General features: G+C 38.6%; 2 protein-coding genes across 2 annotated transcripts in view; both read left to right on the top strand.

Annotated features, from left to right (window-relative positions):
* coro1ca (coronin, actin binding protein, 1Ca) overlaps positions 1–15363 on the top strand; it is a 32416-nt gene extending 17053 nt beyond the window's left edge. Inside the window, exons 3-11 of the mRNA XM_030143086.1 lie at positions 6129–6251; positions 7304–7433; positions 7839–8020; positions 8280–8399; positions 8630–8734; positions 8841–8986; positions 11091–11148; positions 11305–11547; positions 12607–15363. Coding sequence (XP_029998946.1) covers positions 6129–6251; positions 7304–7433; positions 7839–8020; positions 8280–8399; positions 8630–8734; positions 8841–8986; positions 11091–11148; positions 11305–11547; positions 12607–12726 — 1227 coding nt within the window. The 3' untranslated portion in view covers positions 12727–15363. The remainder of the gene's footprint in view (positions 1–6128; positions 6252–7303; positions 7434–7838; positions 8021–8279; positions 8400–8629; positions 8735–8840; positions 8987–11090; positions 11149–11304; positions 11548–12606) is intronic.
* A 3386-nt stretch (positions 15364–18749) lies between these two features.
* Positions 18750–22546, top strand: LOC115425329 (transmembrane protein 119a). Its single transcript, XM_030142792.1, has 2 exons — positions 18750–18880; positions 21554–22546. The coding sequence occupies exon 2, from the start codon at positions 21565–21567 to the stop codon at positions 22309–22311; it is 747 nt and encodes a 248-aa protein (XP_029998652.1). The 5' UTR covers positions 18750–18880; positions 21554–21564; the 3' UTR covers positions 22312–22546.
* The last annotated feature ends 14 nt before the right edge of the window (positions 22547–22560 follow it).

The raw sequence follows: 22560 nt of genomic DNA, 5'->3' as shown, positions 1-22560 counted from the left end.
TGACAGCCTTCCAAGACCATTTCCTCCCTGCCCCGCCATTGGCTGCTTCATGCAGTGTCGGTACACATGTGAATTCTGGGATAGGCTGAGATATGAAGAGCGGCCAAGATGAGAGAACTGGGTTGAAGTCAGATGTTGCCTTTGTCACAGCATGACAGTCTGTTTAGTGCTATAATATGATAATATTTATAAAATAAGCTGCTTGACTGCTAATTTCAGAATAATATTTATTTTATTAACAAGGATCTGTACACATTACTCATATTAAGACCGGTATGTCCACGTGACAACAAATTAATACCCGATAGCTCATTTAATTAATGCTGGTTAAAATGGCAGTTAATTCTGTTTGAGTTAATTAGCTAAATAACTTTTCCATAAATGCAATGTCTGACAGATGAGAATGTGGCTCACTGTACAACTTTTGATTATTTTTACAAATGACATGATTCATAATTTGTACATTGTTTCTTTAGTTGATCCTTTTAGGGCCATACTGGTGGAACATACTGTGCTGAGAAATAACTGAACAAGCAGCAGTCACTCACAGTGAATATAAAATGTATTCAGGTCAGTCTCATCAGAGAGATGACCCAAGACAATGACACATCTGATTTTTATTAGATTTCTTGATTTAGGGCAATAACGTACCTGTTAAACATAATCACCTTAGACTGTTCCCCTGTCATGGTCACCAACAGCCAGGCACCCAACTAATCATGCCCTAAGACTTAAGTAAACACATGTTCATACAGCAGATATCTTTTGCTGTAGGGTCACTTGGAAACTGATAAGCATTGTAGCTCAAAATTTGAACTACCCCAAACCTTTTCTAAGGGAACAACTCTGCAATGAATTAAATGCTTTGTGTCAGAATGTAGCATTGCCCTATGAGCATCACAATTTGTCCGTAAGGTATTATATTATATCTTAAAGCTATTTATAGCTAAGGTTTCCAGTTAGGCTGCTCGTGTGTTGCTGTATTTCATTGTTCTCCTCCTATCATTCACTGGTTGTAAATCTTAACAAAAAGTTGCGGGTGTGACAGGAGCGCTGCTTATACTGCTTTAGCTGTTTGTCTCAGCCGTGCAGATGAATGGACTTGTAAAAGTGGAAATTTCCATGGAGCTCTCAGCAGCAGTGGACAGCATGCATGGAAGACCCTTTAGTGGTGTGCATGTGTGAATCACATGTTGAGCTGCAAGTAGAGGAAGTGTGCAGGCCTCTTGTGTGAATGAAAAGAATGTCCTTTCTTGCCTTGGGGGAATGTTGTTCTGCCATTTTTGTGTATGTTCAGTGTTGTGCCGTGTATCTATCACTACGTGATTCACCCTCATGTTCTCTGGTTTTTCTTGTTGCTATGCAACTAGTTGTTGTTTTGGCATCAGACATTCCTGTGCAAGGATATAAATGTCTGTAGTGTAGTTATGGACAGCAGGTATTTGACTGCTGAGTTTAGCACCTTAATGTTTTTTACATTGGTTCAGTTGTTATTCCTTTCTGCCTTGTCAAAATCATCCTCACTTCTGCAAGTCTATAAACATTTTAGACTGACTTCTCAAAAGCTAATTTTCTAGCAGAACTGGTTTAGTCTGTCTTGGTCCTTTGACGTCCTGTGTGTCTAAGGTGAGACCTTGACACATTTATGGGAAATGATCATTTGTGAGATTAAATCTCAAACATTTAACATCCTGGTTACCTTTTGTAAATGTCATTAACTGTTCAAAAAAGTTTAAACTTACAGTAATTTGGTGTTTGTATTTCACACAATATAATGTAATGAATTTACTTTTTTTTTTGTTGTGCCAACAAAAAAAATGGATGTTAGTGATTTCATTGAAGCATGGAAGTCTCTTGAAATGTTTGGAAATACAATCTATGACTTCAACAGATATTTCAATTACCTTTCCTCATAGCATTTGGTAAAGAAAACACTGTTGTCCCACAAACAGTTTTAGGCTAAACGGTCACTTGCTGTGTTACACTGACCAAGACAGATCCCAATATGGAAAAGAAAGCTTTACTGTCAGAGGCAACTGAATGGTGTGCAGACACCATTTGACAATGGAAGAGAGACTTTTAGGTTAGTCTCACCACCAGGTGGCTCTGAGGTTTGGTGGCATTGACATGTTATTGACAGTCTGGCTGAAAGGATAAATAGCTGTAAGAGTTTTCATCAACAATTTGATATCACAGTAACTGAAACTTTTCTTTTTGCAATTCCTTATACGTCATAGTCATAATTAAAACAAGAGAATTCAATGGCATTTTATAAAATAAGCTTGTCCACAGGGATAGCATGGGGTGGAATCAGCACCTTGTCACACAACTGATCCCACTAGACTCAGATTTGTGCTATGAGATACTTTGTGTACACAATTGGTTGTTGTTTTGTAAGTGTTAATATGTGGTGAAAATAATTACAGTGATCTCACTCTGTCCAAACAGCATTCCAGGCTCATGTTATCAACATTTATTCAGGCTTGAGGCAAGATCCACTTGTGTCACCTTTTCAAACTCTAATTGTGTATATTGGACATAGACATCATTAACACGTCAAAGGGTGCCATATTTGACACCCTCGCAGCCCTCTTGCTCTCATTAGTCATAGCCATACCAGAGCTGCCGGGGCCGAGGTGTGGAATGTGAAGAACGCCGGGCTCTCTGGTAGAACTGTCGGCCTGTTCTGTCCAGTTAGCATATTTAGGAAGTTGAGCTCCAGGACTGAGCTTAAGTGTTACTGGGATCTATGGTTTATTACCTCAAGTGAGCTGTCAAATCTGAAACTATTAAGTAATGGGGTTTTTTTTCCCAGGAAAACTAATGAGTAATTTAAAAAGATTTTAATGTAACTGAGTCAGAATTCTCATGCTAAGATGTTTTGTTCACCGCAGATAGTCCTCATCTTTCTTGGTTTGTTCATCCAAAAGTCTACAATTACACAAATGTAAATTAAAAATATTGAGTTTACATGCTTCTTAAATGTCTTTTCTTTGAAAATCACATATTCACTGTACATTCTTGTACGTAAGAAGTTCTACTAAACTAACAAACATTGTCATGCAAGTAAACAGTGTTTGTCAAACAACATACAGCCACATTAACAACATAAAATTGCTACATTTCACACTGCATATAATAACATGTGCAATGATCAATCATGGCGTACAGACGCTTCAAGTTACAAGGTACCACAAGAGATTCAACATGTGCAATGATATTTGGTGTTGAAATTGTTGTACATGACGGAGCTTGTTAATGCAGAGTGTTGCAAATTTTTGTAGCCATGAAATATCTAATCCTGACAATACATGTTATTAATTCTTGTGTAATACTGTCTTGTTAAAATAAACTGTTGCAGGGTGAATACTACAAAAATGATGTAAAGAAATAATCAAGTGGCCCATGGCGTAGTTCCATTGTTGTACATGCTCTTTGGTGGTGCTGTTTCTTGCTGCATCCGGTCGTCTGTTTGTCGGTTCTTCCTGTTTTACATTGCATTCCTGTCTACCTTAGGTACTCATGTTTGGTAATACTCCAGTGTAAATCCATGTGATGGCATTATATTGTAAATCTCAATTACAAAGATGTTTTGGAAATGCTATTTGACATCTGCATCTATTTTCCTTCGAATCAAAACTTAACTTTTGAAATGAGTGTGCTCCAGAGGTGTGGTCACCAGTCTGGTATTTAATTATCGTGTTATCTGGTGGCAGTTGGTTGCTCATAGACAACGGTGTCAAGGTCTGTTTTCTTTGCTCTCTGTTTCAGGGTAAATTTTATGGTGTGTTTACTAGTCAGGGAGAGGTTTAGACAAGATCTTGTGATTTTCAGGTACGTCCATGTAGAGTTCATTCTCATACACTGGACTTTGATCACTAAAGCTGGAGCTAGAGTATGTGCCACAGCCCAACTCTGTCAGTCAGGTGACTACATGGCTTCAGGCCTAATATCTTCATACATGAATCTGACTGAAATGTGAATTGATGTTCATCTATTTTAGGAGCTGACCTTGTAAGTTGAAATATTTCTTCAAACTTTTAAACAAATCAATGAAACATGAATTTTGCCACAAAAACTGTGAATGTCCATTGTGTGGCAGCAGGTTTAAAGGTCCACCTCAGGTTTTCAGTGTTAGATAAGAGAAAAGACATGGACTGTTGAAATGCTGAGCAACCTGACACATTCTAGACTGGACCAGATCATTATCCACTCCTTGTTTTAGGATTGAATGTATGGATAGATTTTGTAATGGAGGTGCCATGTTATAATCTGTGCATTAGCCAGTCAAGAAAAACTGAAGTTGAATTATTTTACATTTCCTCAGTTGAACAGTTTAAATGAAAATGTTGTGTGTTTTGTGTCTTTTCAGAAAGGAACAAAAAAATCAGAAAAATTCTGTCTGTTGCATAAAGTTAATGTAGAAGTCTAACAGGCACTATTTACTTTGTCCTGGATATGACAGTCTGAATTCACACACATGTAATCTTTTGGCTACCAAAGCCATAATTAACCATTTGGGGTGAGTCTGGCCTGTTTGGAAGTTTGAAACTGTCACTTTACTCCAACCAGCAGCTTTGACTTTTGTATCTGTGACAGGCTGACTAAACTAACATGAATTTCTTGTTGCATTGCATTGTATTTCAATAGTAAGTGATGGTATGTTGTTAACAGTACAAGAAGTAAATTACCTGCTGAGATCAAGATCTGTTTGCAAACCAGGTGGAGGAACTTACCAATAGCAGAAGGTGGTGTAATTGATACAGTGAATACATGGCTCTTGGGCTACAAAGGCCATGTAAGTTATTGTATAGTAGCCTCTCAACCACATATTCACACACTCTACCAATCTGTGCCAAATACAGTGCATGGGTGGTGTGGTGCAAAAAAAATTGACTTATCCCAACACCTGATTTGTTTGGAATATACAGTCATTTTAAATGCCATAAGCATACTGTTTCACTCCTCCACTAAAGCTTATTGTGGAAGCCTGGATCTTTTGTTGGCATTACTCTAAGTCACATTTAAAGAGGTCTCAGGCTGGGTTAGGCTTTACTCTAGCTTATTGTGAATATACAGTTACAAGGCGTAGTGAATTCTTCTCGGGCCATTATTGTCACTCTTCCCATGGTGGCAGAATAGCTGTGGGCAGTGAGTTATTCTTTATTAAGGAAGCCATCATGCTTTAAATAGTGCTGCAGCACCGGGACTCTTTCCACTGTAAGTGACGTCATCTCTCCAGTCCTGCGGTGGTACTTGGAGTCAACTGCACAGAGAACAGGGTGCGGCTGCGATACCCCATCAGTACAACATGAGTCTGTTAAATCAAGACGGGAGGGCTCTACATGGGGCATCTGGTCCTATGTGTTGTGGAAATAATTATGTTCAGAACTGTTTTCAGGCAAGTTTACTGTTTTTAAGCAAGAGAATACTGTGGAAATGAAGCCTCTATTGGCACTTGTCTACTGTATCCTGACGTCACCACTAATAACATTCCTTAATCACTGATGGTGGTCCACTAAGGCTAAGTCTAATCTCAGTGTAGCCTCTGTTTTGGCAAATCAAGGCTGATGGTTCTCTGGCTATAGGCATTTTTGGTTGCTCTTTACTCTGAGTTTAATTTGTTGGATGTTTAAGAGGACTGGCAAAACTTAATTTCAGAGTGGACTGGGTAACGGCATGAACAAACGGCATTCTAAATCCATGTATAGTCATTTCTTAGATATTGTCAAACACTTTTTTGTGCTCAAGCAGTGATTTGTCAGAATGTGATTTCATTTTTTTTGATGATGGGGAAGGATGGTGAAGATGATTTTTGTAACACCTTTCTTGATAATATTACAAGATACTTTTACAAGTAGAAAGAAATATAATGCAAATAGCTAAAAAAAAAGTATATAAAGCAATAAAATTAGAAATGTGTAATGCATTATTAAAAAAAAAAGGACTATACTGTAGATTTAATCATTTTAAGTGCTTTTTCTTGTTTATGTTTGTGTAAGCATTATTTTCCATGTATGTGAAGGATGACTCTGTCATTATCTTTTTAACAAACATGTTCACCCTGGCATCATGGATGATCTTCTTTAAGCAGGACTTGTCTCATAATTTTGTTTTTGTCTTTACAGACTGGACGCATTGACAAAGCCTACCCCACAGTGTGTGGACACACAGGCCCAGTTTTAGACATTGACTGGTGCCCTCACAATGATCAGGTCATTGCCAGTGGCTCGGAGGACTGCACAGTGATGGTAAGTTTTGCTTCATCTTTTTCATCCAAACTCAGACAGATGAAATGTGAACTAAATCACCACCATACATTTCTGAACTACTGACCACAGACTCTCTGCTTTTAATGCAAATGGCTGCACAGCTGTAACTTGTGGAAAGGTGCAGACCTCATCCTCTGGATTAGATTAGGCTCAAGTATGTGTTTTAGGACTCATTGCTGGGGAATGATTTCGCTGTTTATTGAGCTGAGGTCACTAACTTTCTTGAGACTGTAGTTGTGCTATACATGTATATGTCCTTATATGTCCTTATTTGGGTTGTGAAAGCCTGAGTTCAGTGAGCTGCTATGCTGTTACTTACCTGAAAGTCCTAACTTCCTGTTAAACTCACCATGAATCACTGCCATTTTAATTTTGTTTGCAGAAGTAAATGCTTCACAGCAAAGACTGTGACCCTGATGATACCTATGTTTTTAGCACATGATGTTCAATGCAAAAGTTCCCAGCATGAAACACAAAACACTCACTGTTCACACTAGTTCAGATTATGATATGGCCTTTGTAATGTGTGCAGTATCTATAATAAAGAATTGTTTTATTACCTAAATTGCAAAAGGGAAACTCCCACCATGTTATCGAGTGCTTCTGTTAAACATTGCAATGTAACTGATGGGCCAGTTCAAATATGTGCTTACAAAAGTGTTTGTTTTGTTTGTTTGTTTTTTTGTTTTTTTTTGCTTGCACAAGTTGTATCTACAGAGACTGATGTAGTACCAAACAATAGGTGGCTTCAGACACTTTGAGCATGGCACGATTTGATAAAAATCTGATGTTGAGCAGAAAATGAACCTTATGGCCACACAATCACAGCCTGTAATTTGCCATTGAATTCTTAGCCACTGCTTCCCCCTACAGGTTTCTTTTAGTAACTGTCTTTTACCATTACCCATCATGCTTTAATGCAGTTGCTGATTTGGGTTGGTGGATTTGATCATTTTGTCAAACACAAACCAGGCTTCACTCTCTTTTCTATGTTCCTGACACCTGTTTTCATATGTTCATGTCCTCTGTAGGTGTGGCAGATTCCTGAAAATGGCCTTGTGTCTTCAATGTCTGAGCCAGTAGTGGTACTGGAGGGCCACTCCAAGCGAGTGGGTATCATCACATGGCACCCGACAGCACGCAATGTGCTTCTCAGTGCAGGTGAGATCCCTGTGTGTATAAAGGCTGCACCCTATTGAAGGTCATGCTATAGTTATTGTTGACAATATTGTGATGTGCTTGGATATCAAGGAACATGCACTGATTATTTTGAAATGTATATATTTTTTTCCACCAGAAGCATACACAAACATAAATAATAGCAACTTTGATTTTCATTTTTTATCCATGAAGTGTCAAAGAATCAAAAAGAGCACCAGACCAAGTGGCATCCTGGAGGGTTGTGTCAAATCTGCAGTAACTTGAATGTCCACTAGAGGGTGGCATTGGAGGTTGCGCCTGTGGCTCACTAGTTTACTGAATAAAGTTTTTTTTTTTTCTCTGATGGGCAGCTCTACTGTAGTTGTTTGTGTGGTCAAGTTCAGCTTAACATAAATTTTTCATTAGGTTGTGACAACCAGATCATCATATGGAACGTGGGCACCGGTGAGGCCATGATCACCCTGGAGGACATGCACCCTGATGTCATTTACAATGTGTGCTGGAACCGCAACGGGAGCCTTATCTGCACCGCCTGCAAAGACAAGTCTGTCCGTGTCATCGACCCCCGCAAGGAGACTCTTATTTCTGTATGTATTTTCCCCAATTGTCTCTCCTCAGCTTTAAGTTGTATCACAGTATTGGATTTGATTTGAGTCCAACAAAATTCATATTGAATGATTTACACTGTGTTTAAACATCCATTTGAAAGCACTGATTAAAAAAAACTTCCCAAAGGTTGAGATGAAAAAAAATACAAAGTAAAGCAATATTGAACATATCTAGCAGTTTGGGAAATTGTAATTTGCTTTGCATGTGTTAACCTATGAATGTTACTGGCCTTCACAGGAGAGGGAGAAGGCACATGAGGGCGCTCGGCCCATGCGAGCCATTTTCCTGTCTGATGGGAACATCCTCACCACAGGTTTCAGTCGCATGAGTGAGAGACAACTAGCTCTGTGGAACACGGTAACGTGTGTTCAGTTTTCAAGAGCTTCTCATTTCACGCTGATGAAATGTTCAGACTATGTGAAACTGATGATAAAGATGTCACTTTAAGATGTAGTTGTTTAATTTATTTTAGATTCTGTAATGATGTTGTGATTATGGTGTTTACATAACCAACCTCTGGATATTTTTTTGTGCTGTTGCTGGGGTTTTTTTCAGTTTATCTGACTTATCTTTTTGTTTTCATTAAGGCAAATATGGAAGAGCCCATGACTGTGAATGAGATGGACACCAGCAATGGTGTGCTTTTACCCTTCTATGACCCAGACACCAATGTTGTTTACCTTTGTGGAAAGGTATGTCAAGACCAGGATTATTTTGGTGGCACACTGTTGAGGGTCAAGGTTTTATTTCTGTGTGGCAGAGTACATCATAAAATACTTGTTTATTTCTTTGTGACAGGGTGATAGCAGCATCCGCTACTTTGAAATCACAGAGGAGGCTCCATATGTTCACTTTCTCAACACTTTCGCCACAAAGGAGCCCCAGAGAGGCATGGGCTACATGCCAAAGAGGGGTCTTGATGTCAATAAGTGCGAAATAGCTCGGTAAGTCAAGTCACAACAATTTGATAGGTAACTTAGTAAGCCTTTTGATTTTTATTCAGCCTCAAATGAAGCCAGGTTCCAATGTATTGGCTCTTTCTTAGCTAGCGTGTTACTGGATGTTTGTCACCCCCGTTTCCCAACTCGTAGCTCCTTGGGTCCTCACCTTAACTCCTTGCCTCAACTTGTCTGTCCTCCCACCAAAGATGTGAGTGGAGGAGTCGAGGCGAACACCCAAAGAGAGAGGAATCAACATCAGCCATTTAATATGAGACATCCTGACCTCGGAGATGCTATTTCAACAGATGTCCTTTAAATATGACAAATGGAACAACTGCCTGTTACAGTTTATTGCTATAATTTATGATCTGTCAGATGAGTGCTAACATTAAAGGTGCAGGAGACTTTCGTCACCAATTTTTCATCAAATCTGTAAAACCCCAGTCATAGCCTAAGTATCACAAATCCGTGATCATTCGTCATTCAGGTGAGTAATCACAAAAAGACTTACAGATTCATGATACTTAGGCTATGACTGGGGTTTTACAGATTTGATGAAAAATTGTTGACGAAAGTCTCCCGCAGCTTTAACTTATGATTCACTTTTAATTAAATTCATAACATCGCATAAAGTGTCAGTGCAGGTGATGTAGGGATGTCATATATTTTGTTCATTTGACACACAAGTTTGAAAACACATTTGATCTTTGTCAAATGACTAATACAACCTCAGATTTAAGAAAAGTTTAATTTTTAAAGTCTTGCTCTTGCTGTGGTGTCTGTAGTATAGACGTGTCACACCGTTTACATATCACTGGTCTGATCACAGAACAGACTTCTGCAATGCTTCTGCAAAGTCTTACGTTCTAAAGCTCCTCCAGTCAGCCTCCTCCGTACTCTGTGTGCACCTAAGGGAATTGAGACATCCTTCAAGATAGCACACTGAGATCCATTTCCAGGTTACTATCGAGCATCAATGAGCTGAGGAGGCAAAAGAAGAAGGAATTGAGAAAACGCTAGTATGTTGTTGCCTGTTCCTCAATCTCAAGGATTCTGCCCTGGTAGTCACTTCCTTCGTGCACCATACCACAATCCCTTCAGCTGATGAGTTCCCTTGTTTATGGAAAAGTCTAACGACAGCAAAAAAAAAAAAAGTCCTGCAGTGAAATCAGAGGATAAGTGACAAACTGACAGATGACTGGAGGGTTTAAAGAAAAGCCAAGAAATAAATTTACAAGAGCAGCAATAAATGTGAAGCAGCATTTGTGTTCTGCTGCGGTATAAAACAAACTTTATTTAAATTTAGATCAATATTTTTAATCTAAGAAAAACGTATCGATTCTCATGTCTATGATTTAACACTTCAGTAATTCTTATTTCATTGTATGACTTGTATGAGATTGTAAATTCAGTTGTACACTTCCCTCTAGTAATCATTAAACATTTTTAAATTACTATTAATTACTCTCGTTATTATGATTTGAAGTGTTCTTTTTTTCTATATTTCTGCCTTTATGATGTATGATACCTTTTTATAAGGTTTTATTTATTTATGAGCACATTGAACTGTCTTTCTGTATGAATTGCTCTATATGATGTAAATAAACTTTAGGTCTCATCCTGCCTAATAAGAATTTAGTAGTTATTTAAATCCATACTTGAGACTGAGAGAAGGTCACAGTGTGATTTGTGGGCTAACATGGAAATTCCTCATCCAAAAATTAGCTAGTTGTTGAAGTATTAGGTTAAAATTATTTCCCTCAGATATTTGAAGACCCTTACAAAAAAACTCAGAAGTAGAAACTTTAGCTGTAAAAGCAATGGAATCTCTTGGAAGGTCAGAAAACACAAAACCACCAGCACACATATGATATCATTTAGCATTGATTTGTATTCACATTGGTAGCATCACCTGACTGCCACCCACTCTGCACTGACTGTCTGAAAGGGCATTCTTGAAGGTCTTGAAAATTATTTGTTTAATGTGCTGTTTCTCGGTTTACCACTAGAAGGCAGACTGTAATCATGACATTATCCTTAGTCTGATGATAACTGATGCTGTGTGTTTTGTAATATCTATGTAAGTAATTAAGATATACATTTCCAGGTTTTTTAAACTGCATGAACGGAAGTGTGAGCCTGTTGTGATGACCGTACCTAGAAAGGTGAGTGCTTATCTCTAGTCGCTACTTTTCACACAGTAACTACTTCTTATACTACTCCTTATTTTGATTGCTCAGGCACAGGCAGCTCTTGAATGCCCTAACATCTAATGTTCTAGTGTTTAAATGACAGCTTGTCACCGCATTTTTCCGTTTCAGTCGGACCTGTTCCAGGACGATTTGTACCCAGACACAGCTGGGCCGGACCCTGCCCTGGAAGCAGAGGATTGGTTCGACGGCAAGAACGGAGAACCCATCCTCATCTCCCTCAAGAATGGCTACGTCCCGGGCAAGAACCGTGACCTCAAGGTGGTCAAAAAGAACATTTTGGACAACAAGGCATCCAAGAACACAGAGAACTCAACTCCTGCCAACAAGTCTGCTTCCCCAGCTCCATCGATTGTGAGTATTTTTTCCCCTCTAAGCTCTTTAAAGTCACAAAAAATAAAATCGATGCCGAGACTTACTAGCGGAAGCAATGCAAAGATTGTCAAGTGACTCAAATAATTTTTATATCAATGTTTTTTCTTAGCAAATTATAGATTTGTTTAGTAAATAGCTATATATTAAGTTGGATATTGTACAGCAGTGCCAATCATTAAAGTATAATAAATCTGTTCAGGATGATTAATACTCATAGGTTTTAAACACTCTAGTCTTGTGTCATCCACACAAGGATTGCAATTATCCCTTATTTGGCCAAATAAAGTTTTGTAGATTGCAATGTCATAGAAAGTCTAAGTGAACTTGTATAGTACATTTTTACAGCTAGAGCAGCTAAAAACTTTCCTCAAGAAAAAGTCCATCACATGATCAGGATAATACATGCCAAACACCAACTGTAATATGTTTCTCAGCTGTACATTCAGTTGACATCATCAGGCATCAGATTATGTCCTGCCTCTTCTCTGTCATTAATTCCCTTCACTTCTGGCATCCTTTGTAGCTTGCAGTCTCTGAACATTGCAGTATTGGGCAGACAAACTGTATCTGTGAGTTAGAAGCAGCAGGGTAGATTGCTGGCTGTCATCATGAGGGGATTTGTAAATGCTGTTCAACCCACTCTCTGACCCACAAACTGAGGGGTCTGCTGCTCTGGGCGCCTGCTGCTGGCTGCCCTGCTGCACCTCACCCACAACACAGCCACCCGCCTGGGACCCAGCCCATGTGTGTCTCTGCTCTTGTACTCTGTAATCACAGCCTGCTAGGCTTCAGTGCAGCTTGCTGGTGAAACACATTAACCCTCAGAGTCCCATGTGTTGCCACATGGCATTTACAGCCTGAGAATGAAGTAGCACTTCTGACATTAGTTGTGTTTTTGCGCCGTGCTGATATAGTGGTCTGGAATGAGTTGGTCCAATAGGTGTTAGTTTCACAGAAGGGGTAGTTATTGTAGTATTCTACTAGACTGGTGTATGAAACATGCCACAAACTCTCACTCATGTCTTCTGTGTCCCACAGAAATCTGAAGCCAAGCTGGAGGAGATCTTGAAAGAAATCAAATCCCTCAAGGACCTGGTGAGCAGTCAGGAGAAGCGAATCATCAAACTTGAAGAGCAGATGTCCAAAATTGCCATTTAAGGACCCCTTTACCCAACCCACTACAATTCAGGACGTTCTATTGGCTGGGCGGTGGGCAGGACCTGTCACTGCTTCTCTCTATGACAGTGTTTCCTCTGAGGCCTGCCAGCAACGACCCCCAGCAACATTCCAGATGAACGTTTTCTTAGCCAGCCCCTTACCCGCAATTTAACACAGGTGGAATAAGAAGGATGAGTTGCAAATTTAGAGGAAAATATTCTTGTTTTTCAGTGACAAAGGACTCTATTCCTTTTATTCTGTGGCAGTCATTTTTAGTGTGTATTTGTATAAAAAGCTCTTACTTTATTATTTTCATTTCAGTAATATGTCCAAGAAAATTCCAGTGTCAACTCTCTCCCTTTACTATTGTACACTCAAATATTTTTGGTAGATGTCAGTATTTCATCTTCTGACAACCCCCCCCAAAGTCTCCCAAAAGGACATTGCCATGTTTATAATTTGTGTTGAAACCTCCTAACAGTATGTTTCTATTGAGTGCAAACATTCTATGCCAGAGCTGTAGACTGCAAAGAAAATGGGGATTTCATCAAAAATTCAGTATGAATTTAAAATAAAATCATCTGGAAATTTATGATTAGTAAATTAACATTATAAACAATGTAATTACTCAAATAAATTCTGTTGTAAGGCACATTTATCTGCAACAGTTCACATTAAGCACTCTGACTGGCCATAAAAGACAAGTCCTTCTCTTTGTCAAAGCTGCACAAATCAGCAGCAGATTTCACTCTTTCTTTTCTTCATCATCTTCTTCCTTTTTGTTTTCTTTCCTGTTGCTTCCTGTCTGTCTGACATGCTCTGCTGACAGTGGACACAATATTCCATATAAACATGCATTCCTTTCAGTCTTTCTATATTAACGTGCTGTATGAAAAAATGACACATTCCACAGACCTTATTGGCAGTTTGTAATGTTGGGGAAAATCCAATGCTCTACTGTAGTGACACAGTTGCACTGGTTGGTTTTCTTTGTGATGTTTTTGTGCTGCCCATGGAAAAAGTAAGTCTTTTTGCAGAGGACATCTGCTCCCTCTGCTTTGTTTTTGTAAGAGGTTTCATCACCAGCCTCACTGTTATCCACAGGGTTTCTCAATACATTTGTAGTCAAGTCTAGTGGGATTATTTTCTGTCTCTTCCGTTATAACCCAACCTCTGATTTGGTTTATCTGTCCAAACAAATTAGGAATTGATCTGAAATGACACCAAGTAATCACACATCGATTTGACTATTTGAAACCATCAGGTGATTAAACTGGAGTTTGCTACAGAAGCTGTTTATGACTGATCTTAAAGGCCTGGAGTATGTAATTATGTGCCTCATGTCTTTGGCCTTTTAAGTCGTGGTCATTATGGAGTATTCTGCTTTATTTCTAATGGGGGGTTAATGAAATCAACTGGCAGTAGAATGTTCTAGACCTATCTTGGATGAATTGAATAGTTGGGTTATTTGTACTTAATCTTTCCTTAATTTTAACCTTTTTTTCTTGTTCCAGCTGTGCTTATATCCCTCTTAGCACTTCCACTACTTGGTTTTTTGTAATGGTTATTTCGGAAATGTTCCCTGTTTAGTCTAGCTATGGAACCATTGAACTGTCCAATCTGAGCTGTTTTGCTGGATCAGCCAGCTCTTTTCTTCCCCCCCTCATGTTTTAGATTTGTTTCCCAGTGGGAAGCTGAGACGGGTAATGGTTCAGTCTGTTGTTTGCCTTCAATTCTTGTTACCACTGTTAAGACCTGAAAGTGCCATAGAGATGACCATGGAAGTGTTTTAGGGGACTGTTGTGTGAGTAGATTTATGTAGAAAATGGAAGATTTGTTAGGTGCCCAGATTGAAAACCACTTTGAGGTGCTATACCTGGTACAAACGCTGTATTCAGTGGACTCTTTACGTCCTTTAGTCCTGCCAGCCCATCATGATCAGGGTTTGTCAGAAGCATTGCGCGCCTGACATTATAAAACTTTGCACCACGGTACGGGTATTATAAACTGATGTCAAACCAAGAAGCGCAGTCATCATGGCTTTGACATGCAATCCTCAATTTGAGGAGCTAGTCATTTCAAATAGTGGAAGGAAATCTACAGAGTGCTACAGAAATGTGGGTCTGTCTTATATTCTACTGCCCCGTCGTATCTATCAGACTGCCACTCTATAGATTAATTTTAGTACTGTCGGCACAAGAGCTAAGTTTTGAGGAGTAGTGAATAACGATCCAAAGGGACACTGTAGGTCGGAGAAGCGTGCAGTTGAAAGGATAGATGTATGTTTGTAATTAAGGTCTAGACAAATGAGTGAAAGCTGTGTAAATAACATGACCATATTTTCTGTAATGTTTTTTTGTTTTGTTTTGTGGTTGTGCTGAAGAGGGTATCTGTATGGGAGGTGGGTTTTAAATGTTTCCCCTTGTCTGTGTTCCCTGCACCTTGCCATAATGCGTCATGAGAAAAGCAGAACCTTATATTAGAGGTCGTATGATTATCACAAGAAAGTAAATCTGACAAAAACAAACCAGGATGAAGCCTCGTGTGGAGGTCAGCTCTGCATTTTTGTTCATTACTCTTGCTTCAACTATCAAACATTGATTATAAGAAAAATTAATAAAGAATTTTTAAAATGGAGTGTATTGTTCCTGTTGAATGTTTGTATGTACATTTCTTTTGTATGTTTGACTCCAGTGCAAACTTTATTTACTGAACAGCATCAGAATAGGGTGTATTTGACAGAGGTTATAACAAGCTGCAGTCATGACCCATAATATAAACTGCAGAAGACATTATACTGACTTACTACTATTGTCCTCAGAGCTCCAACTCCAATATGTCCTCAAATGGTCAGGACAATAGATCAGAACATTTCCTGCATATGTTGACATTATCTGAGGCACTTGTCGATGTCAAATCAATAAAAATTCCTAAGCAGGTTTTTTAGGAAATTCAAAAGCATCATGGTACAATCACATTAAGACTAATATAGAGATCCTCTTACATCAGTCAATCCTTAATCATGATCATGCCGTGATTTTAGGGGTCTCAAAAATAATGCAGCTGTGGTTTTTCTTAATGTATGATTTGGAAGGTGTGCATCATAGGTGTCAGATTAAAACGTTTGAAATGTCAGTCCTTCAACAATTTCTGTTCCCACTTTCACTTCAATAACGACTTTCACTTTAATACTGGTCAAATACAAGGGTTGGACAAAATAATGGAAACACCTTCACCTCAAGATGATAATGCCCCAATCCATACAGCTAGAATTGTTAAAGAATGGCATGAGGAACATTCTAATAAAGTTGAGCATCTCGTATGGCCGGCACAGTCCCCAGACCTCAACATTATTGAGCATTTATGGTCAGTTTTAGAGATTCAAGTAAGACGTCGATTTCCACCGCCATCGTCTCTAAAAGAGTTGGTAGGTATTCTAACTGAAGAATGGCTTAAAATTCCTTTGGAAACAATTCACAAGTTGTATGAATCAATACCTTGGAGAATTGAGGCTGTAATTGCCGCAAAAGGAGGACCTACACCATATTAAATTATATTTTGTTGATTTTTTAAGGTGTTTCCATTATTTTGTCCAACCCCTGTAGTATTTAACAGGCAAATGAAAGATACTCATTCAGCCGTAATGTCATGTTTTTCACGTTGCCACCTTTGACTATAGCTAAAATGATCATTTGTAAGTTTAACTGAGTGACTTTGTTCACACTGGAAAAATCAAAATCTTAGTGTATTTTTCTTATTTCTAGTCAAAATATCTCATTACACTTAAAATAAGGCATAATCACCTAAAGAGTAACTTTTCAGTGAGATATAAGCACTTATTTTGGACAATATCTATTTTAGACAATATCTTGAAAATCCTATTTCAAGAAATTGTACCACGATTATTTTCATTTGTTCCACTGGCAGATTTTTTTTTGCTTGAATTGAGCAAAAAAATTCTTGAATTAAGAAAAAAAAAAAAGATCTATTGTCTAAAAATAAGTTCAGTATATCTCACTGAAAAGTTACTCTTCAGGTGATTATGTCTTATTTTAAGTGTGATGAGATATTTTGACTAGAAATGAGAAAAATACACGTGGTAAGATTTTGATTTTTTTCAGTGCAGCAGTGAATCAGTGTTTGAATCAGTCTGGGTCAAAATGATGTGATGGATCACATCTGAGCTGCCCAAATAAACAGGAATGCTCTGGTTGAATTATATTCTTTTGTGTGCCTGATAGTCAGCGTCTCTTGCTCTTTATCAGGATATGTACTCAAAAACATTTTTAAGAGAAATCATAAGTAATGATTAGGGTATGACTAGCAGTGCATAGTTGAAAAATGGAGGGGTGTTCATATGTTGATGCTCCCTTCTCCACAAAAGTGGCTGAAAGGTCCAGTTTGCACAGGAAACACCTGCAATGCATACATTCTTTAACTTGCATGCTGCTACAGGGTGGGGAAGCAAAATTTACAATGAACATTTAGTTGTTTTTTCTCAGCAGGCACTTCGTCAATTGTTTTGAAACCAAACATATATTGATGTCATAATCATACCTAACACTATTATCCATACCTTTTCAGAAACTTTTGCCCATATGAGTAATCAGGAAAGCAAACGTCAAAGAGTGTGTGATTTGCTGAATGCACTCGTCACACCAAAGGAGATTTCAAAAATAGTTGGAGTGTCCATAAAGACTGTTTATAATGGAAAGAAGAGAATGACTATGAGCAAAACTATTACGAGAAAATCTGGAAGATACTATTAAAGAAGAATGGGAGAAGTTGTCACCCGAATATTTGAGGAACACTTGCGCAAGTTTCAGGAAGCGTGTGAAGACAGTTACTGAGAAAGAAGAAGGACACATAGAATAAAACCATTTTCTATTATGTAAATTTTCTTGTGGCAAATAAATTCTCATGACTTTCAATAAACTAATTGGTCATACACTGTCTTTCAATCCCTGCCTCAAAATATTGTAAATTTTGCTTCCCCACCCTGTACTGTAGTGATATTCATGTTTTCACACCTAATTCTGTAAAGCCCTGTGAGGCAACCTTGTTGTGATATAGGGCTCTACAAATAAAATTGATTTGATTTAATTTGATAGTTTGAACAATTTTAGATTTGCACTGGAAACTGGATTTGCACTGCATTTGAACTGGAAATAACTGGTAAAGCTCTGTACCAGAAAATCCTACACACACACAAAACCCTATATCTTAAATTCCCTTAACCTGTTTCTTTTACACCCCTTAGTCTCGTAAATTGCTGCCTTGTTCACACTCGACTCCCAGGCCTAAAAGATGTATTGCCACCATCTCACACCATCTGTCAAAATAACCAAATGAAATTTAGAAAGGAGGTATGAGTGACCTTAAATAGACACTCCTACATATTTAGAGGCATACTGAAAGATAAGCGCTTCTTAAAGACCATGAAGTTTATATGTTCGCTCTGTACATGTGTTTTGGGATGAAAGGGGTGCTTTCTCCCAGTGCTGGTCTTGTATGCCCTTTAGAGACAGGCTGTAATCAAGGGGACGTAATTAGAGAGGACTCAGTGGGAGGCAGAGAAGTCTTCAGACTCGCCCTGCCAAGTACAGAAATACTCATTCCCCTAAAACATGGGACTCATGTAGCGAACACTGCACCATTTAGTTTTAAGTGGAGCTAATGTGACAGAAGTTTGACAAAATCAAACCATTCTCATCAGTAAATACTTCAATAAACATTATTTCTACTCAAAATAAAGACCCTCTCCTCTTGAGGAGTGTTTAAATGAGTCATTACCCAGAGGTCATTGTCTTCTGTGTGATTGTTCCCTCTGACAGTGCAGACAAAGTGTACAGTAGAAGGGTTCAATCTACCTAAACTACTGCCCCATAAGGTCAGATAAAACAAGAAGGAGGATGGGAGGCAGAAAAAGAGGGAGGAGAAGGAGAAAATAGAGGGATGGACATGGTTTTGCAGTGAGCAGGCTTTTTAGAGCTCAGAAAAAAAAAGAAGTCAGTCTAAGTCATCAGGGCGGGTGGATGCTCGGAAACTCTCTTCCACGCTTACTTTTCTCTCGTTATCCTCTGTCTCCGTCATTTTCTCGTCTGTCTTCTGCACCGCCTTGTGATCAGAGGATAAACCCAGGATAAAACATCCTGTAAGTATGGATTTATATTTATAGATATTAAAATAGTGTTTAGAAGGAAGAAAACAGCTAAAGATTTCAGGACCGTGAAGATGTGATGTCTGAATAGGATCAACTCCATTTACCATCTGGTCTATTAGGTTATAGATTATTAATGTTATATTATATTAATGTGCATTGGTGCAAGTATTTCTATAGTAATATAAAATACATTGTTGAAAATTTTTTTATTTATGTTAAATCCCTTATGTTTGTGTCATATATGTTATGAATATTTTCAAATAGTTTCAGAGGATTTACTGTATGTCGTCTTATTGTATTCTCTTTCTCTCGTTTAATCCACAAATGAAGTTGTTTTACCACTTGTCAAATCCAAAAGAAAAGAAAAGAAAACACAATATATCCATTATCTTTAAAAATACAGTCAAAAATCATTGTCTTTTTTGGGATGCGACTGCTATAGTCAATGAAACATCATAACATTGGCTTTAAGTTTATTAGTGAAAATGAGATTTTATTGAATGTTGTGGTAAAAGCTTTTTTTTTTGCTACGATTATGTAGAGTTTCCATTAACTACATAAAATAAGAAAGGACTTCCTTTGGTCCACTTCTAGGTAGATGACGTTATAGAAGACATTATAATAAACATATTTTACATCATAAAACTTCACACTTGTCTTGATTATAACAGATTATTTCAACACACTTGAAATGATCTATTAGACCTTAGTCACTACATGCGTACAATCGTTAAAATATAAAACCTCATACATTACAAATCCCCAATATATTGTTCAAATATGATGTTCCAGTGTATGTGCTTTTTACAGATTGTCTGTGTTCATTTATATTAACCCAACATCAATAGTACCATGGTTGAAAAATAAGGCATGAGAAGGTTAAGTTCTGAAATATCATGTAATGGATTAATTAAGTACCTGTAATTAGGATGGCCTTCAGAGGAAGGTAATGTTGACCCACCGGTGAAGTACAGGAAATGTATTTATGGCTATAATTATAGGGATTGAAGGGGTACAACAGCCCTATAGATGTACATTCAAGGATGGAGACCCCTCCCACCATCTGGTCAGGCTGAGTATATACTGTATGTTCGACCACACAGGGAGGGGGTTTCACACAGTGCAGTGTAAATCTGAGCAGCAGCAGGTTCACTACAGTATGATGATTAGAAGCTTGTCTTAGCACTGGATAATTACACACCAAGTCAAGAGTTAAATAGGTTTTAAATGCAGGAGACTGAGCTCTTCTGAAAAGGTTGCAGTTTATCTTTGTCTTGACACTGGAAGGCCAGAGGAGAAACAGGGACAGAGAAGGCTGGATGAAAAGTAATACTGGGACGACAAGTTTATCCAGTCAGATGTACTGTAAGTAAATGCAGGTTTCCTTGGAAGCAGAAATATCTCCATCAGGTCTGTGTTGCTGTGGGCTGGTGCACAGCAGCTGCTGCCCAGTGTAAATATAGAGGCCACAGCCACAGGTCTCCCACGCCTCTGCGCTGCCTGTGGAATATAGCTTCCTCCTGGCTTTGGTGTGGTGGATGGGTGGCCTCCCACTACTTTACAAATTATAAGTCCTACAGCACCAAACTCACTGTCTCCACCCCAAATAAGTAATGGCTACTCTGCTACTGCGAAAATAGATCTGGAGCAAGATGGAGAAAGGCAGAAAACCTAGAAGAACCTGAGGCAAGATGGAAACCAGGCTTATCATGGTTAATGGAAATGAAAGGTAGCTGCGGCAAAAGAACTGAATCAACTGAAAAATGAGGAAATAAATTAATAAATAAATAAATAAAGCTACTATAAAAACTGAAACATTTAGTTCAGTTTAGTTCATTACGATCAGAAAACTCAATAAAGACCCAGTATAAGAAAATCTGCTTTTACATATCACCAAACATCCACATTATAAATGAAAAGGACAACAATCTAATATGAACTGAAACAAAAATTACAGGTTAAAGCTCTGTCTTGTCTTTTTCCTCCAGTGTTAATACACTGTTGCCCATACAGTTGGAATAGCTTTGTTTTAAAGACATTCCTCTTTTTTTATTCCTATTTGTACACATCAGTAATCACCTTCCACCAGGTTCTATGATTACATACTGAGTCCCATTTACATTTTATCTCTCAAGAATTAATCACATTGTCACAATCATTTCTTGAGAAAAGATAAAAATAATTTACTCCTATTATGGGAAACAGTGTAGTTTACAGAGTTTACGATAAAATATGAAAAAATAAAACAACCCCACAAAAGCTGGGACTTTTTCAGCTTCCACAAATCAGACCTTTCCTCATAATCCCTGAATAACTTAAACTAAGAAAGAATAATTCAATATGAACTAGTCAGTTCTTCTTCTTCTTCTTCTTCTTCTTCTTCTTCTTCTTCTTCTTCTTCTTCATAATAATAATAATAATAATAATAATAATAATAATAATAATAATAATACAGCTAAAACAACTTAAAATGAAATCTAACCTCATTCCAACTACATTACAGTTACACTAAAGACAGAAAATGTGATTTGCTACACACTACAAGGTTTTATACATGTGACAAAGATAAAAAACAGTATTAGAAAACCTTATACGAGGGGAATGAATGTACTTCTGTTTGACATGAATTTATAACATTAAATGTCACTTCTTTTGTTGTTGCAGGAAAAGAGAAAATGAAGTCCCACATGACGTTTTATGTCACCTGTGTGACACTGATCTCCCTCTGGTGCAGTGTGTGCCATGCCACTCCCATGTTTTACAACATTTCCATGGACGGCAGTGGTGATGCAGAGCTGGAACTCCTTTTCCCCGTCTCTTTCTCCACCCGTGCACCTGTTGTGGTCACTGCTACCACTAACACACCTTCACTCACCAACACCATCACCACCACCATGATCCGCCTGAAGGATTTTGTCTTGAGTCGGGTGGTGGACTTCCTGCAGGAAAATCTACTCATCATCATAGTTGTGACCTCCCTCCTCATCGTCATGGTCTTTATCATCTGCTGTGCTTCAGCCATGAGTCACAAACGTAAGCTGGAGGCCTACAAGCCCCCTCCCAATCCACCCCGGAAGTACATGGCAGATAAAACCACAGGGCGCAAGAACTCAGGCGATCTCCACGAAAGGCCGTACGCCGTGGACCACGTCAAGAGGGTCCAGACTCAGAGCATGTCCTCCCCCAAGAACCTGCGCATGCCCTCCAAGGCTCTGGTGGGAGAGAGGGGCCGAGACGTCAGGTCATCACCTCGCCAGGAAGTCAGAAGGGTCAGGGACACAGAGGAGGTGGAGAAGCGCCGAGAGGAGCCCAGACACAAGGAGCAGTCAAAGCACAGGGAGGAGGTGCAGCAGAGATCCAGCCCCAGCACCAGCTCCAGTCAGCCCGTGTGCACCTGCCACCTGAAAAAGGCCTACCACTAAGGCACGTTCACCCCCAACATCACATATACACTAGCAACCACGACACAGAACTAGAATCACACGGGTTGGTTATTCCACACACATAATCAGCACAACCCTGAGATGAATAGAATTTAGATTTACTGTAAGAAATGTGTCTGTGAGGCTCTGTCCTTACAAGAAAAAAAAATCAATTTATTAAATATTAGACTTTCTGAAGACATGAACTACAAGCACCACAATGGGAAGAAAGAAAGAAAGAAAGAGTGA

The sequence above is a fragment of the Sphaeramia orbicularis genome, chromosome 9 (genome assembly GCF_902148855.1).
Source record: "Sphaeramia orbicularis chromosome 9, fSphaOr1.1, whole genome shotgun sequence".
Classification (NCBI taxonomy): Eukaryota; Metazoa; Chordata; class Actinopteri; order Kurtiformes; family Apogonidae; genus Sphaeramia; species Sphaeramia orbicularis.
Note: the sequence above shows the minus strand (reverse complement) of the source record. Positions and strands in the feature narration are given on the sequence as shown.